The sequence below is a fragment of the Bos indicus x Bos taurus genome, chromosome 22 (genome assembly GCF_003369695.1).
Source record: "Bos indicus x Bos taurus breed Angus x Brahman F1 hybrid chromosome 22, Bos_hybrid_MaternalHap_v2.0, whole genome shotgun sequence".
Lineage (NCBI taxonomy): Eukaryota > Metazoa > Chordata > Mammalia > Artiodactyla > Bovidae > Bos > Bos indicus x Bos taurus.
Window position 1 is genome coordinate 9172869 of NC_040097.1, and position 23677 is coordinate 9196545.

Consider the following 23677-nt stretch of genomic DNA (forward strand, 5'->3'; position numbering starts at 1 on the left):
TGCCGCCCCTGACCTCGGACGTGAGTAGTCTTCTCCGCCGTTCCTGCACCGTCGCAGCCTGGCACTCTCGGCCGCTGCCCCTGACCTCGGACGTGGGGTAACTCCTCTTGGCCGCCGCCCTTCAGGCATGGGGTCCTCCTGGCTTCTGCTCCTGACCTCGGACGTGGGGTAGCTCCTCTCGGCCGCACTTAGTGCGCCGGTCGCAGCCGCCCGCGCTTAGTGGGCTAAATTCCATACATATGCGTTAATATACTGTATTGGTGTTTTTCTTTATGACTTACTTCACTCTGTATAATAGGCTCCAGTTTCATCCACCTCATTAGACCCGATTCAAATGCATTCTTTTTAATAGCTGAGTAATATTCCTTTGTATATGTACCACAGCTTTCTTATCCATCCATCTGCCGATGGACTGCTAGGTTGCTTCCGTGTTCTGGCTATTGTAAACAGTGCTGCAATGAACATTGGGGTACACGTGTCTCTTTCAATTCTGGCTTCCTTGGTGTATATGCCCAGAAGTGGGATTGCTGGGTCGTATGGCAGTTCTACTTCCAGTTTTTTTACGGAATCTCCACACCATTCTCCATAGTGGCTGTCCTAGTTTGCATTCCCACCAACAGTGTAAGAGGGTTTCTTTTTCTCTGCACCCTCTCCAGCATTCACTGTTTGTAGACTTTTTGATAGCAGCCATTCTGACTGGTGTGAGATGGTACCTCATTGTGGTTTTGATTTGCAGTTCTCTGATAATGAGTGATATTGAGCATTTTTTCATGTGTTTGTTAGCCATCTGTATGTCTTCTTTGGATAAATGTCTGTTTAGTTCTTTGGCCCATTTTTTGATTGGGTCGCTTATTTTTCTGGAATTGAGCTGCAGGAGTTGCGTGTATATTTTTGAGATTAATTCTTTGTCAGTGGCTTCATTTGCTATTTTTTTATCCCATTCTGAAGGCTGTCTTTTCACCTTACTTATAGTTTTCTTCGTTGTGCAAACGCTTTTAAGTTTAATTAGGTCCCATTTGTTTATTTTTGCTTTTATTTCCATTATGCTGGGAGGTGAGTCATAGAGGATCCTGCTATGATTTATGTCAGAGAGTGTTTTGCCTATGTTTTCCTCTAGGAGTTTTATAGTTTCTGGTCTTACATTTAGATCTTGAATCCATTTTTTTATTTTTGTGTATGGTGTTAGAAAGTGTTCTAGTTTCATTCTTTTACACGTAGTTGACCAGTTTTCCCAGCACCACTTGTTAAAGAGATTGTCTTTTCCCCACTGTATATTCTTGCCTCTTTTGTCAAAGATGAGGTATCTGTAGGTGCGTAGATTTATCTTTGGGCTTTCTATTTGGTTCCATTGATCTATGTTTCTGTCTTTGTGCCAGTACTATACTGTCTTGATGACTGTAGCTTTGAGTATAGCCTGAAGTCAGGCAGTTTGATTCCTTCAGTTCCATTCTTCTTTCTCAAGATAGCTTTGGCTATTCGAGGTTTTTTGTATTTCCATACAAATTTTGAAATTATTTGTTCTAGTTTTCTGAAAAGTACCGCTGGTATCTTGATAGGGATTGTATTGAACCTATAGATTGCTTTGGGTAATATACTAATTTTCACTATATTGATTCTTCTGATCCATGAACATGGTGTATTTCTCTACCTATTAGTGTCATCTTTGATTTCTTTTACCAGTGTTTTATAGTTTTCTATACATAGGTCTTTTGTTCCTGGAAGGGCTGTTTCTACCTTCCCAGGGCACCCATGGACAGATGGAAGACCTCCACTAGGGCATGCCAGTCAGTTGGGAGGGAACACAGAGGCACCCAGGAAAGAAGGAGGAATGTGTGGGCTTCGTGTAAAGGGCCCTGTCTTCCTCCATCCTCCCAGAAGTTGATGTCTGGATGGGCTCAGCTCACTTCCTGCTGGAAGGTCGTGAACTCCAGGAGGCTGACTCTGAGATCCTGAGGGTTTGCAAGTCTTTGTCCTGGTAGAAGAATGAAAGAGGATTTGCTTTCCTGATGTACCCAAGGCATCCAGGGTCCTGTCTGGGAAGAGAACATCCCCTCAGTCTCTCTGCTGACAGGTCTGGCCTGGGCCCCCAGCTGCCCTCTCTACACCCATGTCCCCAGTAAAAACCCACTCATGGTACCCATGCCCCACAGTCTGAGCCTGGTTCTCTTCTGCAAAACTCAGGCACCTTCCGGCTCAGCCCCGACCTGGGCCCAGGTCACCTTGTCACACGGTCCCAGATCCAGCGGAGAGGAGCTGATAGGATGTTTGCTGTGCTTGGTGGTGGTGAGATTTGGAGCCCGAGCTTGGCTCAGCTGAGGCCCTTGGAATCACTGGGCTCAAGGCTGACTCTGAGCAGTCACCCCAATGCCCTCCAAGTACTCTGGCTATGGTGTGGCTGGTGCAGCCTCTGTTGGTTTTATGTCCCCCGCCTCCCCCCAGTACCTGGGGGTGGGATGGTGCTGCCCTCCTGCCAGCTGATCTGCTTCATCAAACCCCATGCCTGGGAAACCCCAGCCTAGCTGAGGAGTTTCCAGGAGGACTTAGCCTCCCCATCTCTTTGCTTCACCTGAAGTGGTCAGTGGGAAGGAGGAAGTAGGCCCTGAGCACAGAGAGGGTCCTGATGCTCAGCCCTCACCCAAGTCCACCCTCACAGTCATTGGAACCTTCCCTGTTTCCTGCAGAGGGCAGGAAGGAGGGCCAAATTGCCCTCCACTGGTCCCCGAGAGGTGCACAGCATGCTGGGTCAGTGGAGGGATTGGATCCCCCACTGGGTCTGCCATTTCCTAGTGAGGGGCGTTGTCCTTGATTGAAAGATTTGCCTGTGGGGTCTCATTTTCCTTAACAACTGATCTACACAGAGAGCTGGTGGGTGTTCCCAGAGATCTGGGGCCCTGTTTAGAACTGGGTTTCCGTTCTGATTGCCCCAGACTCTCAGGGACCAGAGGGTGGCTGAGAGGAGAAAAGGAGGGGGTGATGCAGGGTCAGGGCTCCTACCTGAGTTTGTTGGGGGTGAAAAGTGTATGTGGATTTCCCAAAGACCGGATGTGGAGTTGGGGGGGTGGGGAATTGATGCTTTTGAACTGTGGTGTTGGAGAGGACTCTTGAGAGTCCCTTGGACTGCAAGGAGATCAGCCCTGGGATTTCTTTGGAAGGAATGATGCTGAAGCTGAAACTCCAGTACTTTGGCCACCTCATGGAAAGAGTTGACTCATTGGAAAAGACTCTGATGCTGGGAGGGATTGGGGGCAGGAGGAGAAGGGGACGACAGAGGATGAGATGGCTGGATGGCATCACTGACTCGATGGACGTGAGTCTGGGTGAACTCCAGGAGTTGGTGATGGACAGGGAGGCCTGGCATGCTGCGATTCATGGGGTCGCAAAGAGTCGGACACGACTGAGTGACTGAACTGAACTGAACTGGCTGGGGACAAGGGTGTGGTGTCTTTCCTGAGAAGAGCTCTGTTCTGATAGGCTGTGAAGACTAAAGCAGAATCCTGGAGGCATGGAAGGCTCACACTTGGCATCACAGGAGGCACAGCCTGAACCTAGCAGAGGACACGACACTGCATCTAGAGAGGATGGACAAGAGTACTTGTCTGAAGTCTGAGCAAAGGCAAAGGCGAAGAGGCAGGAAAGCACAGGGTGGGTGTCAGGATTACCAGTCACCCTGTAAGCATGTGTATTGCTCGCTATTTTCTATTGCAATCATCTCCCTTTCCTCCTTTTACTTGGGAAAAGGATACAGCTTGACCAAGGTGCCTCTGGGGCAATATCTGGGCTGTGTAACCAGGTTTCACAAAGCCCAACTCTCTTTCCTTCTCCAAGACTGAGTGGGCAACCAGCACCGTCCATCCAGGCAGCCACCTTCCAAGGTGGGCTGGCCAAGCCCCCAAGGGTCCCACAGGGCAACTGAGTCCACGAGCCACCACGGGCCTCATGGGCACATGGCGCTTCCCTGCTGGTGATGGATTTGAATGGGCTTCATGGTCTCAGGACTCCTCTGTCCCTTGGGCACATTCTTTCTCCCAGCTGTGCTCTCTTGTCCTCCCAGTGGGCCCTGCTTCCCCCTCGGTGTCCAATCAGAGCAGTGAGCAGGGAGTCACTGAGGTCAAATCAGAAGGGATGTCCTCAAGTCTCTGCGAGCCAAGAGAAGTTTCCTTGTGTGGTTGAGGTCAGGGAAGGCTTCTCAAGTTGGAAGACAGGTCAAACAGAGGCATCAGGTGCAGAGATGGGAGGAGAGCTGGAGGCTCTGAGTGGCTTGTGGTTGGGGTGGATGGGGCACTCTGACACCTGAGAACCACAGGGCTGGGGTGTGGACAATGATGAAGATCAATATCCAGACCGTGGTGCCCCTGCCTCAAGGCAGCTGGTCAGTGGCCACATCAGTGGCTGGCAGGAGCCCTAGATGATGGTGTGAGGGTGGACAGTAGTTAGGGAAGAGCCTGGAACACAAAGAAGTTGACCTCTGGGGCTTGTGGCTTCACTGAGACGAAAGGAGATGGGGGGAGGAGCTGGGCAGGAGTGGAGGGAGGTCAGAGGGCTTGTAGACACTGTGTACTCCTTCCCTCTTGGAGGGCACAACCCACCTGAGCAAGCCTTACTGTGACACTTTCCATGTGCCCCAGAGAGGCCGAGGTATTAAGAGAGCTGGAGAAACCATTTCTTCACCTTGCACAGGGGCCTCCCTGCCCACTGCCCAGAAAACCAATGAGGCAACAGCAAGGACTGTGGCAAGACCAGCTCACACCCTGGGAAGAGGGCAAGGATGGGGCATTCAGAAAGACTCTTGGTTTATCCTTTGTATCAGGTCCAGACTGAGCATGTTCTGTGGGTTGGGAGGAGGCTGACTGGGGACCATGGAGACCCAGAGGGCCAGCCTCTCCCTGGGGCGCTGGTCGCTGTGGCTGCTGCTGCTGGGACTAGTGCTGCCCTCGGCCAGCGCCCAGGCCCTCAGCTACAGGGAGGCCATGCTTCGTGCTGTGGATCAGCTCAATGAGCGGTCCTCAGAAGCTCATCTCTACCGCCTCCTGGAGCTAGACCCGCCTCCCTAGGACATGAGTTGGGGAGGGGACCGGGGACGAGCCTTTCTCCTGCCTGCTTTGGCCACACTGTTGCCCCTTCACTCTGGCTGTACCTCCTGTCAGGAAGGCACTTTTCCCTCTAGGTGGGTTCCCACCTCTTCCAGGAAACCTTCCCAGACCTGGATCATCTCCCAGCACCAGGCTTCCTGTCTTAGCATCTCTGCTGTGGGAACAGGCGCCCTGCACACCTGGCTCAGGCTCCCTGGACTTCTGGGAGCTCCAGGGATGGGGGGGGTCACAGGCTCTGTGAGGTGACTTCCCTCCTAATATCCCCTCTGCACCTCGGTGTCTCTCTGCCAGGAGGAGCTCTGTCAGCCTGGAGGCTCCAGTGACAAGGGCTCTCCCTGCAGGCGGCCCTGACCTCCCTCAGCCCCTGTGAGGGGAGGCGCTGCCATCAGCGCTGCTGTGAGGGCCGCTCCTGCTCTCTGTGTGCCCGTGAGGCCGGGCACGGGCTCTGTCCCCTCCCCTGCGCTGCCGGCACCAAGCCCAGGGCTGGACACACAGGGGGCTGGAGAGGCTGCCGTCCGGGTTGAGGACAGGGAGACAGATCAGAGAAGGAAACATGAGTGAACCTAGTTTCCCCACTTTGATTGTTGACCAGGTGGAGGACCGGGGAGCTCGAAAGCCTGTGAACTTCAGGGTGAAGGAGACCGTGTGCCCCAGGTCGAACCTGCAGCCCCCAGAGCAGTGTGACTTCAAGGAAAATGGGGTGAGCCTGGGGACTGAGACTGAGGGCTGGGATCAATGCTTCTCAGTGCGAGCTGAACAGGGAAATCGGGAAGGTTTCCAGCATCTAGAGGGTGAGGTGAGCTGGGAGATTATGGCCCGGGGGTTCCAGTTTGACCTTGAGCTACCCTTCCAGCTGGTGAAACAGTGTGTGGGGACACTCAGCCTGTACCGGTCTGATGACCCGTTCGGTCTAAACTGTAATGAGGTGAGTGGCCCTTTCTGTGTTATGCAGATGCTAACAAGGTGGGTTGTGGAACATGCTTAGGACCGATGACCCGCTGCCCCATCCAGGGCAGAGAAAGGCCCTCCTACCCGGGCCCCTCCCTCCCCCGAGCCCCAGGTCTCCAGCCCTGGCTCTGCATCCCTTAGAGCAGTGTTTCTGTAATGCAGTCCCCACCCCGGAACTGACATGAGACAGGTTCTCAGGTCCCACTGAGCTTCTGAATCAGACTCTGGGGTGGCGTCTAGCCACTATATTTTCAAAAGGCCTCTAGGGAATTCTGACTGGGCTGAAGTTGAGAGGCATTGACTCAAGTAAGTAATGATCTTTCATCCCCTGCTCTAATCCAGCTTTGCTAGGATGGGCTTGTGGCCCTGCGAAGCCCCATGTTGTCTGTGGACCTCAGTTTCTCCACAAGTCTCTGTATATAGGGATTCAATCATATGCTTCAAAGATAACAGCCATAGGGTGAACAGGGCCCAACACTCGTGGTGTCCCAGTTAGAGGGCTGTTCAGGTGTGAAGTGAGGGATCTTGTCTTGACCCTTGCCCAGTCCCACAACAAATCTGTTTTGTCATGGTTTACAGCTTCAGAGTGTCAGGAGACTTCATCCCCAGCATCAACGTTTCCCAAGGGAAAGGCCATGGCCAAAGCCATTGTCATTACCACTGCCAAGGCCAGGGCCAAGGCCATGGCCAAAACCCCTGTGATAATCATTGTGAAGGCCAAGGTCAAGTTTAGCGCTGTGGCCAAGACCAATGCCAAGTCCACGTCCATTCCTGTTGACGTCTCTCATTCCAAGGTGTCCTTGAAAATGGTGAAGGATTGGCTGCCATCACACCCATTAAAGAATTTTGGTGAATCCTGAGTCCACAGAAGAGTCCTAATGTTCTGATTTGTTTTGGCTTAGACTGCTGGATGGTGAAAAATAAATTCTTGTGAAAACAACTTCCTCCAGGCTTCAATTTCTACTTTCTCACCTCTTCCCACTTATTGAGACTGAGTCCTTAACTCTCAGAGGGCTACTCTGTGTGTGTGCCTCTGTGTGTGTGTGTCTATGTATGTGTGTGTCTATGTTTCTGTGTGTGTCTGTGTGGTTGTCTATGTGTGTGTGTGTGTATGTATGTGTGAACACAGAGAAGCGTGAGGCTCCTGTTCTTTCCAGGAGGGCACGAGGCAGGCAGCAGCCCCAGGAGCTCCAGGACAGCGTCCTCACCCTCGGGTCCCTCCCAAGCCCTTCACCCACCCCTGCCCTCCTCCTCTAACACCCAGTAGGACGGAAGGAGACCTGCCGTGGGTGCAGAGCTGGTGGGGCTGCTGCTCCTGCTCACGTGGAGCTGACAGTCCACGAGGGGCCAGGAGCATCACCTTGTTAAACACTCACAGAGATGAAGTTCAGTCTCAGGGATAAGCCTGCAGGTGCAATGCCCAGGACGTACCTCTTGCCCTCGACAATCTGAATTCTGAAATAGCCCATCCCTCCTGGCTTTTCTGTGGCATTTAGACTCAATACTGTTTCTTCAGCTGGGTCTCAGATGTCAGGGGTGGGTTTGTGCTTAGCGATCACATAGTATAAAAATGTGTACCATTAAAAAGAAGTATCCTGCTCATCAGGGTGAAGATTTCTCCATGAGGGCGTGAGAGACAGAGTGACACAGAGATTCCATGTCTATTTGCCTGTGTGCTTCAGACACTGTCCGTGTCCTGCCCACTCCCCATTCTCTAGCTGACCTTTGCTCTGAGGCAGACAGGAAGCACTAGGGAGTTTGTATCAGGGAGCAGCTTCAACTAAACACTGGGGGAACTTGCTGTAAAAACATCTCCTCTTCCTCACTCCCTCGGGGTCCCACCTCCAGATGTATCACACATCTGCCTGAAGTCCCCAGCTGGGTTGAGCTCCTGTCATCCAATTTACTGCCTGTTTATTGACATGTCTTCTTCTCACTCATCCTGCCCTGACTCCTCTGTCTACACTTTGCTGGCTTTTTCTGGAATTACCTCGCAAACAAACTCCTTCCTCTAAAGGCTTGCCTTAAGTCCCCTTCTGGGCCACTGTGAACCAAGACATAGTCCCCTGTCTGAGAGGGACAGAGGGTAGGATCTCACAGAGCATTTACTGTTACCTGTCAGGCTTGTCTCCTCTTGGTGAGCAGGTGGGTTGATTGCAGACAGGTTAGAGGAAGCCTGTGTGTCCTCTTGGGGGAAGGCAACGGCACCCCATTCAAGTACTCTTGCCTGGAAAATCCCATGGACGGAGAAGCCTGGTGGGCTGCAGTCCATGGGGTTGCTAAGAGTCGGACACTACTGAGCGACTTCACTTTCACTTTTCACTTTAATGCATTGGAGAAGGAAATGGCAACCCACTCCAGTGCTCTTACCTGGAGAATCCCAGGGACGGCAGGGCCTGGTGGGCTGCCATCTATGGGGTCGAATAGAGTTGGACACGACTGAAGCGACTTAGCAGCAGCAGCAGCAGCAGTGCGTCTTCTCTACATCGTCATATGCTCTGGGGGGAAGCCGTACTGAGGGAACTCAGAGCTGTGTTGTGTCTGTGCCCGAGGATCCAGGCTTGGTAGAGTCAAGTGTGAAATGGTCAGTTTTGTTTTGTTTTTTGAGCTGGCTGTTACACTCTTGGTAGCTTGAAATCAGCCACGGTGCAAATATTTACACCATGGAAACTGGCAGATGGTCCACATTAGGCCCATCACCGCTGGCACATCCCAGCCCCACCGGAGAGAGGGACCACTCATCAGGATGACATGACATCTGTGCAGGTCACCTCTGTTTTCAGTCGTTCCTCATGATTGCCCATATTGCTCCCATGGCCTCCCACCTGTAGCCTCGGGCCAGTCTCGTCCTTTCATATTCTACATTGGCATTTACCTGACGTTCCTTGCTGCGGAGGAGGCTCCCAGCATGTACAGGTAACCACTGATAGCAGAAAGGGGTGGATGCTTACATTGGTTCCATCTGAATCCTAGAGCTGGGAGCTGAAGTGGCCCCTGGCAGGGAGGTCTGCAGGCCTACTTAGCGCCTTCTAAGGGGATTGGCTTCTGAGTGTCTGCTCTTCGATCCCTGGACCTCTTACTCCCTGAGAGAACAAATATCAGGTCCTTCCATTAATGGCTTTGAGCATCAGGCCAGGGCAGTGGCCCCGAGAGGGGGGAGGAGCCTCTCTAGAGGCTGAGAGAGTGTGGGGCTGCCTGGGATGAGGTACTGAAGACAAAATAAGGCAGGTTGGTGCCCTGACAGGCTAGACCATGCGGGCGTGGGTTGTGACAGCACAGTCCCGGGCTGCTCGGTGCCTGGGGGTAGGTACGAGATGTGTGTGTGGGGAGATGACAGTTCAGTTTTGACCCCTTTGGTTGGAGTGGGGCAGAGGGATGCTGGTCTCTGGGTGGGGCTCTGGGCAGTAGGCATTGTTAGTGTCCTGCTCAATCCTGTCAGTGGGCGGCTGCCCTGAGGACCCTCAGCTGTTGGGACTGTGGGAGGTAGATGGTAATGGCTCTCAGGTCCCTTCACAGCTGCCTTCATAGCTTCCCCCTCCCCAGGAGACAGCTGGGATACTCTGTCTCCTCTGCACTTGGCCTGTGTAAGTGACTGCCTGTGAAGGGACATGAGAGCCCAGCTCCCTCCTCAGTGAGTCATAAAGCAGGAGTGCAACGCCAGTTTCAGGGCTTTTGGGGTGAGATTTAAGCTCGTCCCAGGGTAGAGCGCCTCCCTGAGGGAGGGTTCGGGTCACCCTGCTGAGTCTGCCATTTCCTAGTGAGGGGGGTCCTTGATTGAATGGTTTACCTGTGGGTCTCATTTTCCTCATCAACTGACCTACACAGAGAGCTGGTGGGTGTTCCCAGAGGTCTGGGGGCACTGTTTGGGACTGGATTCTGGTTCTTGCCCCAGAGTCTCATGGACAGGAAAGATGGCTGGGAGGAGCAAAGGAGGGGGCAATGCAGGATCAGGGCTCCTACTAGAGTTTGTTGGGGTGAAACGTGCACGCCTGTCTCAAGGTTCAGATGCGGAGTGGGGACATGCCGGCTGGAGACAAGGGCTGTGCTGTCTTTCCTGAGAAGACCTCAGCCCTAACAGGCTGTGAGGACTAAGCCAGAAAAGCTGGTTGCTCAGGGCATGGAAGACATGCTCCTCACCATGAGAGGTGCCATCAAGGACCACACTGAGGACCCTACACAGAATTAGGGAGGATGGGGGAGGGGACTTCAGTCTGAAGTGTGAGCCAATGCAAAGGCCCAGAGGCAAGATAGCACAGGGAGGGTTTCAGGCTTACCTAATAGCCAGTAACCATGTGTATTGCTAGTAATTTTCTATTGTAATCACCTCGCTTTCCTTCTTTGACTTGGGAAAAGGATACAGCTTGACCAAGAGGCCACTGGGGCAAGACCTGGGCTGTGTAACCAGGTTGCACCAAGGCCCACCTGTCCTTCTCTCTCCAAGGCTGATGTGTAACCAGCACCTTCCATCCAGCTGCCACTTCCGAGGGGCCCCAGCCAACTGCCCAGAGTCCCAAAGGTCAACACATGCCAAGAGCTACCCCTGGCCTCCAGTCACATGGCTATCCCAAGGCAAGCCTTATTAGAATTAGCTTCATGGTCCCTGAGCCCCTCTAACACTTTGGCTGCTTATAGCTCCCATCTGTGCTCTCTCTACCACCCAGCACCAGCCCTCAAGCCTGGTGTCTCACCCACATGACTGGACATGGAGTCAAATGAGAAGAAACTTTCTCAGGGCTGTGAGAGCCAAGAGGAGGAGATTCTGAGTGTTCTTAGAGATCAGGGATGCCTTTCCAAGGAGGAAGGCCAGGGCAAGCAGAGGGACCAGAGGCACAGTTGGGAGGTGAGCTGGAGGCTCCGACGGGCCCGAGTGATCGGGGTGGCCTGGGACCCAATACCTGAGGCCTGTAGGGTGGGGAGTGAGGACAGTAAAGAGACCCAAGCATCCAGACCCTAATGCCCCTGGCTCAAGGAGGTGGGTGAAATACCCAAATCAGTGATTTGCAGAAGCCCCCTAGACAATGGTATGGAGGGTGGACAGTGGTCAGGGAAGAGCCAGGAACACAGAGGAGGACTTTGGGCATTCTGGCTCCCCGTTGGAGGAGAGAAGACGGGGTAGGACCAGGGAAGGAGTGGTACGAGGTCTAGGAGTGTCCTCAGGAAGAAGGAGCAGGTAGGGCTCCCAGGCTTCCAGCTCAGGGTCCTGCGGCAGCACCCAGCCAACAGCTCAGTGCGGACAACCAGGGTGTTCATGGGAGCCTTGAACCCAGAGCCATGTGTGCACGAGAACTCGTGTCTTGAAAAGGGAAGGGACAGCCCCTGGAACATGTGAGAACTGAGAGGAGAAGCAGCCCGGATGCACCCGAGCCAGCCCTGCCTCCTAAGAGGAGACTCCCTGGAGGAGACTCAGCAGAACCCACAGAGGAGGGGACCCAGGAGAGAAGCGACAGGGGAGAATCAGTGTTTGGAGGACAGATGGACTCTGCAGCCTGTGAAGATAAAGATAAGGCTTTAGTGCGGCCCCTGTACTTAGGGAGGGCTGTCCAGCCTGCGATGGCCTGAGGGTGAAATAGAGCAAAGAAGCGTGCAGATGACCATTTCTCAGGGCAGATGAGAGGCAGCCAAAGCAATAGGCCAGGTTTGGTAGGTTCTGGGGCCAGGACATTTTTAGACTGAGAAGAGCAATGCAGAGGAATCCAGGAGAGGAGACAAATGGAGCTCACTGTATGAGGGCTGGACACAGAGACGATGGTGTGGCCCTGTGTCTACCTAGGGACTGGCTGGTGTGTACATCTTGAGATGTAGTACTGTCATCCACTCACCAAATGTCAAGTGACCCTCTACTGGGTTCCAGGCAGTGCCAAGAGGTGGAGGCTGACTGCTGAATACACTCCTTTACCCCGGATCCTCAGGAGCCCATGGTGTGGACTCAGAGGGGATGTAGACAGTGCCTGGTCCCTCCCTCTCCTCAAGGACTCAACCCCTTTGAGCAACCGTGCCTGTGACACTTCCCACGGACCCCAGGAGAGGCCGAGATATTGTCAGGGAGATGGAGAAACCCTTTCGTCACCTTGCACAGGGGCCTCCCTGACCACTGCCCAGAAATCCAATGAAGCAACAGCAAAGCCTGAGTCAAGTCCACCTCGCACCTGGGAGGAGGCCAGGGATGGGGCGGGTCAGGTTGAGTCTTTGCATCAGGCCCAGGCTGAGCATAAAAGGAGGGTCCCTCAGGTGGGAGGAGGCAGACTGGGCACCATGGAGACCCCGAGGGCCAGCCTCTCCCTGGGACGGTGGTCACTGTGGCTGCTGCTGCTGGGACTAGCGCTGCCCTCGGCCAGCGCCCAGGCCCTCAGCTACAGGGAGGCCGTGCTTCGTGCTGTGGATCAGCTCAATGAGCAATCCTCAGAACCTAACATTTACCGTCTTCTCGAGCTGGACCAGCCTCCTCAGGATGTAAGTCAGGGAGGGGGCTGGGGAAGGGACCCTCTGGGTGGAGGAGCAGAGACACAGAGCAGAGAAGGAAGCCTGAGCCCAAGCCCAGTCTCCCCACTCTGATCCTCGAGCAGGATGAAGACCCAGACAGCCCGAAGCGGGTGAGCTTCAGGGTGAAGGAGACCGTGTGCTCCAGGACCACCCAGCAGCCCCCCGAGCAGTGTGACTTCAAGGAGAATGGGGTGAGCCTGGGGGCTGGGGGCACAGGAGGCTGCTTCCCAGATTGCTGAACAGGGGGCTTCGAGCAAGGTTCCCAGCCCCTGGTGTGAGGCTGGGAGCTTATGGCCTGGGGGTGGGTGGTTCCACTTTGACCTTGAGCCTCCCCTTCCAGCTGCTGAAACGCTGTGAGGGGACAGTCACCCTGGACCAGGTCAGGGGTAACTTCGACATCACCTGTAATAATGTAAGTGGCCCCTTCTGTACTGTGGCAACTGCTGTGGTGGTGGGTTGTGGAACTTCCTTTGGACCAATGACCCACTGCCCCATCCAGGGCAGAGAAAGACTCTCCTACCCTGCCCCCTCCCTCCCCGAGCCCCAGATCTCCCGTCCTGGCTGTGTGTCCCTTAGAGCAGTGGTTCTCTCCTGGGGTCCCCACCCAGAGAACTTGTCAGAAAGGCAGATTCTCAGCCCCACTCAGGCCACCTGAGTTGGACTCTGGGGTGGGGTCTGACCATTTGTCTTTTCCCAGGACTTCCAGGGATTCTGACTGTGCTAAAGTTTTGAGAGTCACGAGCCCTCAACCTCTGCTCTCTTCCAGCTTTGCTGGGATGGGCTTGTGACTCTGGGAAGCCCTTGTCTTCCTTTAGTCTCTTCATCTATTTCTGAGTGTGGGGATTCCACCTCATGCTCCAAATATCACAGCCAGAGGTGAACTTGTGCCTGAGGATCCTGGTGTGACCCTGAAACAGGAAGGGCCAGGTGGGGAGGGATCTTGGGTTGATGGTGATGCCGTACCAACAAGCAACCTGTGTTTTTCTTGTTTCACAGCACCGGAGCATCAGGATTACAAAGCAGCCATGGGCACCACCACAGGCAGCCCGATTATGTCGCATTGTAGTGATAAGGGTTTGCAGATAATCAGCTCTTGTAGATTTCTGTCATAAGCCAGCAAAGAGTCCTAAGGGTTTTCTTACTCTGCCTCAAGCTACTGGATCTGAAAAATAAATTCTTGTGACATGATATCCTCCAGGTCTCAATTTCATTGTCTCCTCTCCTCACAGTTATCAAGAAAGAATCTTGAACTATTTCATGTCTCGTGTGTGTGTGTACCCGTGTGTGTGTGTGTCTATGTGTCTGTGTGTGTGTCCATGAGTGTATGTGTGTGTGAGATCACTCCTGTGAACACAGAGAAGGGTGAGGGCCCTGTTCCTTCCACGCGGGAGGCAGTAGCCTCAGGAGCTCCAGGACAGCGTCTCCATCCTTGGGCGCCTCCCGAACACTTCACCCGCCCCACTCTGCCCTCCTCCTCCAACACCCAGTAGGACCTAAGGAGACCTGCTGTGTGTGCAGTGCTGGTGGGAATGCTGCTCCTGCTCGCATGGAGCTGACAGTCCACGAGGGGCCAGGCTTCCCACCTTGTTAAACACTCACAGAGACTGTTCTGGGCATTGCACCTGCAGGCTCAGCCCTGAGACTGAACTGCGTCTCTGTGAGTGACACACAGATCACATCACTGTGAAGATTTCTCCACGAGGGCGTGAGAGACAGAGTGACACAGAGATTCCATGTCTATTGCCTGTGTGTTTCAGACACTGTCCGTGTCCTGCCCACTCCCCATTCTCTAGCTGACCTTTGCTCTGAGGCAGACAGGAAGCACTATGGAGTTTGTATCAGGGAACACCTTCAATTAACAATTGGGGGCTGCTGCTGCTAAGTCACGGCAGTCGTGCCTGACTCTGTGTGACCCCATAGACGGAAGCCCACCAGGCTCCCCTCCCTGGGATTTTCCAGGCAAGAACACTGGAGTGGGTTGCCATTTCCTTCTCCAATGCATGAAAGTGAAAAGTGAGAACTTGGGGTAAAAACATCTCCTCTTCCTCACTCCCTCGGGGGCCCACCTCCAGACGTATCACACCTCTGCCTGAGGTCCCCAGCTGGGTTGAGCTCCTGTCATCCACTTTACTGCCTGTTTACTGACATGTCTTCTTCTCACTCATCCTGCCCTGACTCCTCTGTCTACACTTTTGCTGGCTTTTTCTGGAATTACCTCGCAAACAAACTCCTTCGATTAAAGGCTTGCCTTCAGTCCCCTTCTGGGCCACTGTGAACCAAGACATATTCCCTTGTCTGAGAGGGACATAGGGTAGGATCTCACAGAGCATTTACTTTGTTACCTGTCAGGCTTGTCTCCTCTTGGTGAGCAGGTGTGTTGATTGCAGACAGGTTAGTCGATCCCTGTGCGTCTTCTCTACATCGTCATATGCTGTGGGGGAAGCCGTACTGAGGGAACTCAGAGCTGTGTTGTGTCTGTGCCCGAGGATCCAGGCTTGGTAGAGCCAAGTGTGAAATGGTCAGTTTTGTTTTTTGAGCTGGCTGTTACATTCTTGGTAGCTTGAAATCAGCCATGGAAAAAATGTTTACACCATGGAAACTGGCAGATGGTCCACATTAGGCCCGTCACCGCTGGCACATCCCAGCCCCACCGGAGAGAGGGACCACTCATCAGGATGACATGACATCTGTGCAGGTCACCTCTGTTTTCAGTCGTTCCCCATGATTGCCCATCTTGCTCCCATGGCCTCCCACCTGTAGCCTCGGGCCAGTCTCGTCCTTTCATATTCTACATTGGCATTTACCTGACGTTCCTTGCTGCGGAGGAGGCTCCCAGCATGTACAGGTAACCACTGATAGCAGAAAGGGGTGGATGCTTACATTGGTTCCATCTGAATTCTAGAGCTGGGAGCTGAAGTGGTCCCTGGCAGGGAGGTCTGCAGGCCTACTTAGCGCCTTCTAATGGGATTGGCTTCTGAGTGTCTGCTCTTCGATCCCTGGACCTCTTACTCCCTGAGAGAACAAATATCAGGTCCTTCCATTAATGGCTTTGAGCATCAGGCCAGGGCAGTGGCCCCGAGAGGGGGGAGGAGCCTCTCTAGAGGCTGAGAGAGTGTGGGGCTGCCTGGGATGAGGTACTGAAGACAAAATAAGGCAGGTTGGTGCCCTGACAGGCTAGACCATGTGGGCGTGGGTTGTGACAGCACAGTCCCGGGCTGCTCGGTGCCTGGGGGTAGGTACGAGATGTGTGTGTGGGGAGATGACAGTTCAGTTTTGACCCTTTTGGTTGAGGTGGGCCAGAGGGATGCTGGTCTCTGGGTGGGGCTCTGGGCAGTAGGCATTGTTAGTGTCCTGTTCAATCCTGTCAGTGGGCGGCTGCCCTGAGGACCCTCAGCTGTTGGGACTGTGGGAGGTAGATGGTAATGGCTCTCAGGTCCCTTCACAGCTGCCTTCACAGCTTCCCCCTCCCCAGGAGATCCTGGGATACTCTGTCTCCTCTGCACTTGGCCTGTGTAAGTGACTGCCTGTGAAGGGGACATGAGAGCCCAGCTCCCTCCTCAGTGAGTCCTAAAGCAGGGATGCAATGCCAGTTCCAGGGCTTTTGGGGTGAGGTTTAACCTCGTCCCAGGGTAGAGCGCCTCCCTGAGGGAGGGTTCGGGTCACCCTGCTGAGTCTGCCATTTCCTAGTGAGGGGGGTCCTTGATTGAATGGTTTACCTGTGGGTCTCATTTTCCTCATCAACTGACCTACACAGAGAGCTGGTGGGTGTTCCCAGAGGTCTGGGGACACTGTTTGGGACTGGATTCTGGTTCTCCTTGCCCCAGAGTCTCATGGACAGGAAAGATGGCTGGGAGGAGCAAAGGAGGGGGCAATGCAGGATCAGGGCTCCTACTAGAGTTTGTTGGGGTGAAACGTGCACGCCTGTCTCAAGGTTCAGATGCGGAGTGGGGACATGCTGGCTGGAGACAAGGGCTGTGCTGTCTTTCCTGAGAAGACCTCAGCCCTAACAGGCTGTGAGGACTAAGCCAGAAAAGCTGGTTGCTCAGGGCATGGAAGACATGCTCCTCACCATGAGAGGTGCCATCAAGGACCACACTGAGGACCCTACACAGAATTAGGGAGGATGGGGGAGGGGACTTCAGTCTGAAGTGTGAGCCAATGCAAAGGCCCAGAGGCAAGATAGCACAGGGAGGGTTTCAGGCTTACCTAATAGCCAGTAACCATGTGTATTGCTAGTAATTTTCTATTGTAATCACCTCGCTTTCCTTCTTTGACTTGGGAAAAGGATACAGCTTGACCAAGAGGCCACTGGGGCAAGACCTGGGCTGTGTAACCAGGTTGCACCAAGGCCCACCTGTCCTTCTCTCTCCAAGGCTGATGTGTAACCAGCACCTTCCATCCAGCTGCCACTTCCGAGGGGCCCCAGCCAACTGCTCAGAGTCCCACAGGTCAACACATGCCAAGAGCTACCCCTGGCCTCCAGTCACATGGCTATCCCAAGGCAAGCCTTATTAGAATGAGCTTCATGGTCCCTGAGCCCCTCTAACACTTGGCTGCTTATGGCTCCCATCTGTGCTCTCTCTACCACCCAGCACCAGCCCTCAAGCCTGGTGTCTCACCCACACGACTGGACATGGAGTCAAATGAGAAGAAACTTTCTCAGGGCTGTGAGAGCCAAGAGGAGGAGATTCTGAGTGTTCTTAGAGATCAGTGAAGGCTTCCTAAGGAAGAAGGTCAGGGCAAGCAGAGGGGTCAGGGGAGGAGATGGGAGACGAGCATGTGGCTCTGAGGTGCCTGAGTGTTTGGGATGGACAGGGGAGCCTGACACCTGAGGCCTGCAGGCAGTGGGAGAGGACAACACCGAGCATCAAGCTGCAAACCTTGTTGCCCTTGACTCAAGGCAGCAGGTGAAACGGTCAAATCAGTGGTTTGCAGGATCCCTAGACAATGGTGTGGAGGGCGGACAGTGGTCAGGGAGAGCTAGGAACATACTCTCTAGAAACTGCGTAAAGAGAAGGCATTAACCTAACCTAGTTATTTGGTGAGGACTGTCCATCCTGTGGTTGCCTTCACTGTGAGAGAGAACAAAGAACTGTGGTCGTGATACAGATGACACTTCCTCATACTTAGCTGGGGAGGTGCCAGGGTAACAGCCCAGGCATCTGGCCATAGGAAATATATGACTGAGAAAGTAATCAGAAGAGTCCAGAAGAGGGGACAGATGGAGCCGAGCTCCTGACTGGCTGAGAACTGAGCCCATAGGACAGGATGGTGTGGCCTTGATGCCTGCCTCGGTACTGGCTTGGTGGGGGGGCGGCGGGGAGCTAGGCTCTAGACATGATGATACTGTCAATCATTCATGAAAGTTGCTGAGTGCCTACTGGCCAAGAGCCTTGAGCAGGAGATTTATTGTTGAATATACTCCTTTAAGGGCTTCCCATGTGAAGCTAGTGGTAAAGAACTCGCCTGCCGGTTTAGGAGATGTAAGACGTATGGGTTTGATCCCTGGATGGGGAAGATCCCCTGGAGAAGGGCATGGCCACACACTCCAGTATTCTTGCCTGGAGAATCCCATGGACAGAGGAGCCTGGTGGACTCCAATCCATGGGGTCACAAAGAGTTGGACACGCTGAAGTGACTTAGCACGCACGCATGCAAAGTCCTTCAAACTGTTGTCAGGTGTGCAGGTGTAAGACAGATTTCTGACTCCCTCCCTCTCCTAAGGACTCAACCATTTTGAGCAAACCTGCTGGTGACACTCCCCAGGGTGTCCAGAAGAGACCAAGAAGTTGTCAGGGAGATGGAGAAACCATTTCTTCACCTTGCACAGGGGCCTCTCTTCAAACTGCCCGAAAAACCCATGAAGCAACAGCAGGGGCTGAGGCAAGTCCACCTCAGGCCGTGGGAGGAGGGCAGGGATGGGGCTAGTCAGGAAGACTCCTGGTTGAGCCTTTGCATCAGGGCCCAGGCTGAGCATAAAAGGAGGGTCCTTCACCTGGGAGGAGGCAGACTGGGGACCATGCAGACCCAGAGGGCCAGCCTCTCACTGGGGCGGTGGTCACTGTGGCTACTGCTGCTGGGACTAGTGGTGCCCTCGGCCAGCGCCCAAGCCCTCAGCTACAGGGAGGCCGTGCTTCGTGCTGTGGATCAGCTCAATGAGCTGTCCTCAGAAGCTAATCTCTACCGCCTCCTGGAGCTAGACCCACCTCCCAAGGATGTGAGTTGGGGAGGGGACTGTCTAGGTGAGGGGCAGGGAGACAGATCAGAGAAGGAAAAATGAGCCTGAACCCAGTTTCCCCCGCGCTTTAATCCGTCACCAGAATGAAGATCTGGGCACTCGAAAGCCTGTGAGCTTCACGGTGAAGGAGACTGTGTGCCCCAGGACGATTCAGCAGCCCGCGGAGCAGTGTGACTTCAAGGAGAAAGGGGTGAGGCTGGGGGCTTGGGGTCAATGTTTCCCAGGGAGCTGAACAGGGAGCTTCTGGGAAGGTTTCCTGTCTCTGGGGTGAGGCTGGGAGGTTATGGCCAGGGGATTCCAGTTTGACCTTGAGCCTCTCCTTCCAGCGGGTGAAACAGTGTGTGGGGACAGTCACCCTGGACCCATCCAATGACCAGTTTGACCTAAACTGTAATGAGGTGAGTGGTCCCTTCTGGACTGGGGGGGTTCTAGGGAAGATAGTGTGTGGAACATCCTCTGTACCAATGACCCGCTGTCCCATCCAGGGCAGACAGAGGCCCTCCTACCCTGGCCCCTCCTTCCCTAAGCCCCAGGTCTCCAGCCCTGGGGCTGCCTCCCTTCGAGCAGTGGTTCTCTACTGGGGTTCCCATCTGGGAACTGACATGAGATGGATTCTCAGGACCCACTCAGACTTCCTGAATCTGACACTGGAGTGGGGCCCAGCCATTTGGATTTTCACAAGCCCTCCAGGGAATTGTGACTGAGCTCAGCTTATGACACACTGACTGCAGTCATGGGTTTTCAGCCTCTGCTCTCATCCAGCTTTGCTGGAATGTGCTTGTGACCCTGGGAAGCCCCATGCCATCTGTGGGCCTCAGTTTCCTCTCTGTCTGTGGTATGGAGATTCAACCACATGCTCCAAGGGTCACAGCCAGAGCGTGACCTGGGGTTGCAAGGCTCCTTGGGCAGCCCAGGAAGGTAGAGGTGTGGTGTGTGTGTGGGGGGGGGTGTCAAGTGTTAATCATGAGTCAGTCCCAAAAGAAGCTTGTGGCCTCCTTTTTCATAGCTCCAGAGTGTCATCCTACCCTGGAAATGGCGATGGTGGCCTTGGCGCAGAGGTTGATGGAGAAGAGCTGTCAGATCCTGAGCCTGGGGAAGAGTCTTAAGTGTCTGATTTGTTCAGATTCGGGCTTCTGGACAGTGAAAATAAATTCTTGTGAAAACGGTTCCTCCAGGCTTTAATTTCACTTGTCTCCCCTTCTCCCACTCATCAGGACCATATCCCTAACTCTGGGAGGTCCCCCACATATGGTGTGCATCTATGTGTATGTGTCCATGTGTGTGTGTGAGATCACTCCTGTGAACACAGAGAAGCCTGAGGCCCCTGTTCCTTCCAGGAGGGCACGGGGCAGGCAGCAGCCCCAGGAGCTCAGGAACTGCCTCCCCACCCTCGGGTCCCTCCCGAGCCCTTCACCCACCCCTGCCCTCCTCCTCCAACACCCAGTAGGACGTAAGGAGACCTGCCGTGGGTGCAGAGCTGGTGGGGCTGCTGTTCCTGCTCACGTGGAGCTGACAGTCCACGAGGGGCCAGGCTGCTCACCTTGTTAAACACTCACAGAGATGAAGTTCAGTCTCAGGGATAAGCCTGCAGGTGCAACGCCCAGGACGTACCTCTTGCCCTCGACAATCTGAATTCTGAAATAGCCCATCCCTCCTGGCTTTTCTGTGGCATTTAGACTCAATACTGTTTCTTCAGCTGGGTCTCAGATGTCAGGGGTGGGTTTGTGTTTAGTGATCACGTAGTATAAAAATGTGTACCACTAAAAAGAAGTATCCTGCTCATCGGGGTGAAGATTTCTCCACGAGGGCGTGAGAGACAGAATGACACAGAGATTCCATGTCTATTTGCCTGTGTGTTTCAGACACTGTCCGTGTCCTGCCCACTCCCCATTCTCTAGCTGACCTTTGCTCTGAGGCAGACAGGAAGCACTATGGAGTTTGTATCAGGGAACACCTTCAATTAACAATTGGGGGCTGCTGCTGCTAAGTCACGGCAGTCGTGCCCGACTCTGTGTGACCCCATAGACGGAAGCCCACCAGGCTCCCCTCCCTGGGATTTTCCAGGCAAGAACACTGGAGTGGGTTGCCATTTCCTTCTCCAATGCATGAAAGTGAAAAGTGAGAACTTGGGGTAAAAACATCTCCTCTTCCTCACTCCCTCGGGGGCCCACCTCCAGACGTATCACACCTCTGCCTGAGGTCCCCAGCTGGGTTGAGCTCCTGTCATCCACTTTACTGCCTGTTTACTGACATGTCTTCTTCTCACTCATCCTGCCCTGACTCCTCTGTCTACACTTTTGCTGGCTTTTTCTGGAATTACCTCGCAAACAAACTCCTTCGATTAAAGGCTTGCCTTCAGTCCCCTTCTGGGCCACTGTGAACCAAGACATATTCCCTTGTCTGAGAGGGACATAGGGTAGGATCTCACAGAGCATTTACTTTGTTACCTGTCAGGCTTGTCTCCTCTTGGTGAGCAGGTGTGTTGATTGCAGACAGGTTAGTCGATCCCTGTGCGTCTTCTCTACATTGTCATATGCTGTGGGGGGAAGCCGTACTGAGGGAACTCAGAGCTGTGTTGTGTCTGTGCCCGAGGATCCAGGCTTGGTAGAGCCAAGTGTGAAATGGTCAGTTTTGTTTTTTGAGCTGGCTGTTACATTCTTGGTAGCTTGAAATCAGCCATGGAAAAAATGTTTACACCATGGAAACTGGCAGATGGTCCACATTAGGCCCGTCACCGCTGGCACATCCCAGCCCCACCGGAGAGAGGGACCACTCATCAGGATGACATGACATCTGTGCAGGTCACCTCTGTTTTCAGTCGTTCCCCATGATTGCCCATCTTGCTCCCATGGCCTCCCACCTGTAGCCTCGGGCCAGTCTCGTCCTTTCATATTCTACATTGGCATTTACCTGACGTTCCTTGCTGCGGAGGAGGCTCCCAGCATGTACAGGTAACCACTGATAGCAGAAAGGGGTGGATGCTTACATTGGTTCCATCTGAATCCTAGAGCTGGGAGCTGAAGTGGTCCCTGGCAGGGAGGTCTGCAGGCCTACTTAGCGCCTTCTAATGGGATTGGCTTCTGAGTGTCTGCTCTTCGATCCCTGGACCTCTTACTCCCTGAGAGAACAAATATCAGGTCCTTCCATTAATGGCTTTGAGCATCAGGCCAGGGCAGTGGCCCCGAGAGGGGGGAGGAGCCTCTCTAGAGGCTGAGAGAGTGTGGGCTGCCTGGGATGAGGTACTGAAGACAAAATAAGGCAGGTTGGTGCCCTGACAGGCTAGACCATGCGGGCGTGGGTTGTGACAGCACAGTCCCGGGCTGCTCGGTGCCTGGGGGTAGGTACGAGATGTGTGTGTGGGGAGATGACAGTTCAGTTTTGACCCTTTTGGTTGAGGTGGGCCAGAGGGATGCTGGTCTCTGGGTGGGGCTCTGGGCAGTAGGCATTGTTAGTGTCCTGCTCAATCCTGTCAGTGGGCGGCTGCCCTGAGGACCCTCAGCTGTTGGGACTGTGGGAGGTAGATGGTAATGGCTCTCAGGTCCCTTCACAGCTGCCTTCACAGCTTCCCCCTCCCCAGGAGATCCTGGGATACTCTGTCTCCTCTGCACTTGGCCTGTGTAAGTGACTGCCTGTGAAGGGGACATGAGAGCCCAGCTCCCTCCTCAGTGAGTCCTAAAGCAGGGATGCAATGCCAGTTCCAGGGCTTTTGGGGTGAGGTTTAACCTCGTCCCAGGGTAGAGCGCCTCCCTGAGGGAGGGTTCGGGTCACCCTGCTGAGTCTGCCATTTCCTAGTGAGGGGGGTCCTTGATTGAATGGTTTACCTGTGGGTCTCATTTTCCTCATCAACTGACCTACACAGAGAGCTGGTGGGTGTTCCCAGAGGTCTGGGGGCACTGTTTGGGACTGGATTCTGGTTCTCCTTGCCCCAGAGTCTCATGGACAGGAAAGATGGCTGGGAGGAGCAAAGGAGGGGGCAATGCAGGATCAGGGCTCCTACTAGAGTTTGTTGGGGTGAAACGTGCACGCGGGTGTCTCAAGGTTCAGATGCGGAGCGGGGACATGCTGGCTGGAGACAAGGGCTGTGCTGTCTTTCCTGAGAAGACCTCAGCCCTAACAGGCTGTGAGGACTAAGCCAGAAAAGCTGGTTGCTCAGGGCATGGAAGACATGCTCCTCACCATGAGAGGTGCCATCAAGGACCACACTGAGGACCCTACACAGAATTAGGGAGGATGGGGAGGGGACTTCAGTCTGAAGTGTGAGCCAATGCAAAGGCCCAGAGGCAAGATAGCACAGGGAGGGTTTCAGGCTTACCTAATAGCCAGTAACCATGTGTATTGCTAGTAATTTTCTATTGTAATCACCTCGCTTTCCTTCTTTGACTTGGGAAAAGGATACAGCTTGACCAAGAGGCCACTGGGGCAAGACCTGGGCTGTGTAACCAGGTTGCACCAAGGCCCACCTGTCCTTCTCTCTCCAAGGCTGATGTGTAACCAGCACCTTCCATCCAGCTGCCACTTCCGAGGGGCCCCAGCCAACTGCTCAGAGTCCCAAAGGTCAACACATGCCAAGAGCTACCCCTGGCCTCCAGTCACATGGCTATCCCAAGGCAAGCCTTATTAGAATTAGCTTCATGGTCCCTGAGCCCCTCTAACACTTGGCTGCTTATGGCTCCCATCTGTGCTCTCTCTACCACCCAGCACCAGCCCTCAAGCCTGGTGTCTCACCCACATGACTGGACATGGAGTCAAATGAGAAGAAACTTTCTCAGGGCTGTGAGAGCCAAGAGGAGGAGATTCTGAGTGTTCTTAGAGATCAGGGATGCCTTTCCAAGGAGGAAGGCCAGGGCAAGCAGAGGGACCAGAGGCACAGTTGGGAGGTGAGCTGGAGGCTCCGACGGGCCCGAGTGATCGGGGTGGCCTG

At 54.0% G+C, this 23677-nt stretch overlaps 2 protein-coding genes and 1 pseudogene across 2 annotated transcripts; all 3 read left to right on the forward strand.

Annotated features, from left to right (window-relative positions):
• The first annotated feature begins 4853 nt into the window (after positions 1 to 4853).
• LOC113880848 lies at positions 4854 to 6978 on the forward strand (annotated as a pseudogene).
• A 5283-nt stretch (positions 6979 to 12261) lies between these two features.
• LOC113880635 (cathelicidin-1) lies at positions 12262 to 13708 on the forward strand. The gene is made up of 4 exons (XM_027523066.1): positions 12262 to 12488; positions 12602 to 12709; positions 12859 to 12930; positions 13515 to 13708. The coding sequence occupies exons 1-4, from the start codon at positions 12291 to 12293 to the stop codon at positions 13602 to 13604; spliced, it is 468 nt and encodes a 155-aa protein (XP_027378867.1). The 5' UTR covers positions 12262 to 12290; the 3' UTR covers positions 13605 to 13708.
• Positions 13709 to 18504: 4796 nt separating this feature from the next.
• LOC113880666 (cathelicidin-4) lies at positions 18505 to 19925 on the forward strand. The gene is made up of 4 exons (XM_027523134.1): positions 18505 to 18735; positions 18839 to 18946; positions 19083 to 19154; positions 19763 to 19925. Exons 1-4 carry the CDS (start codon positions 18538 to 18540, stop codon positions 19817 to 19819), a joined length of 435 nt encoding a protein of 144 aa, XP_027378935.1. The 5' UTR covers positions 18505 to 18537; the 3' UTR covers positions 19820 to 19925.
• The last annotated feature ends 3752 nt before the right edge of the window (positions 19926 to 23677 follow it).

Coding starts and splice junctions, on each gene's coding strand:
- LOC113880635 (XM_027523066.1), top strand. CDS start 12,291: ATGGAGACCCCGAGGGCCAGCCTCTCCCTGGGACGGTGGTCACTGTGG. Junction 12,710..12,858: donor GTGACTTCAAGGAGAATGGG/GTGAGCCTGGGG, acceptor CTCCCCTTCCAG/CTGCTGAAACGCTGTGAGGG. Junction 12,931..13,514: donor TCGACATCACCTGTAATAAT/GTAAGTGGCCCC, acceptor CTTGTTTCACAG/CACCGGAGCATCAGGATTAC.
- LOC113880666 (XM_027523134.1), top strand. CDS start 18,538: ATGCAGACCCAGAGGGCCAGCCTCTCACTGGGGCGGTGGTCACTGTGG. Junction 18,736..18,838: donor TAGACCCACCTCCCAAGGAT/GTGAGTTGGGGA, acceptor ATCCGTCACCAG/AATGAAGATCTGGGCACTCG. Junction 19,155..19,762: donor TTGACCTAAACTGTAATGAG/GTGAGTGGTCCC, acceptor CCTTTTTCATAG/CTCCAGAGTGTCATCCTACC.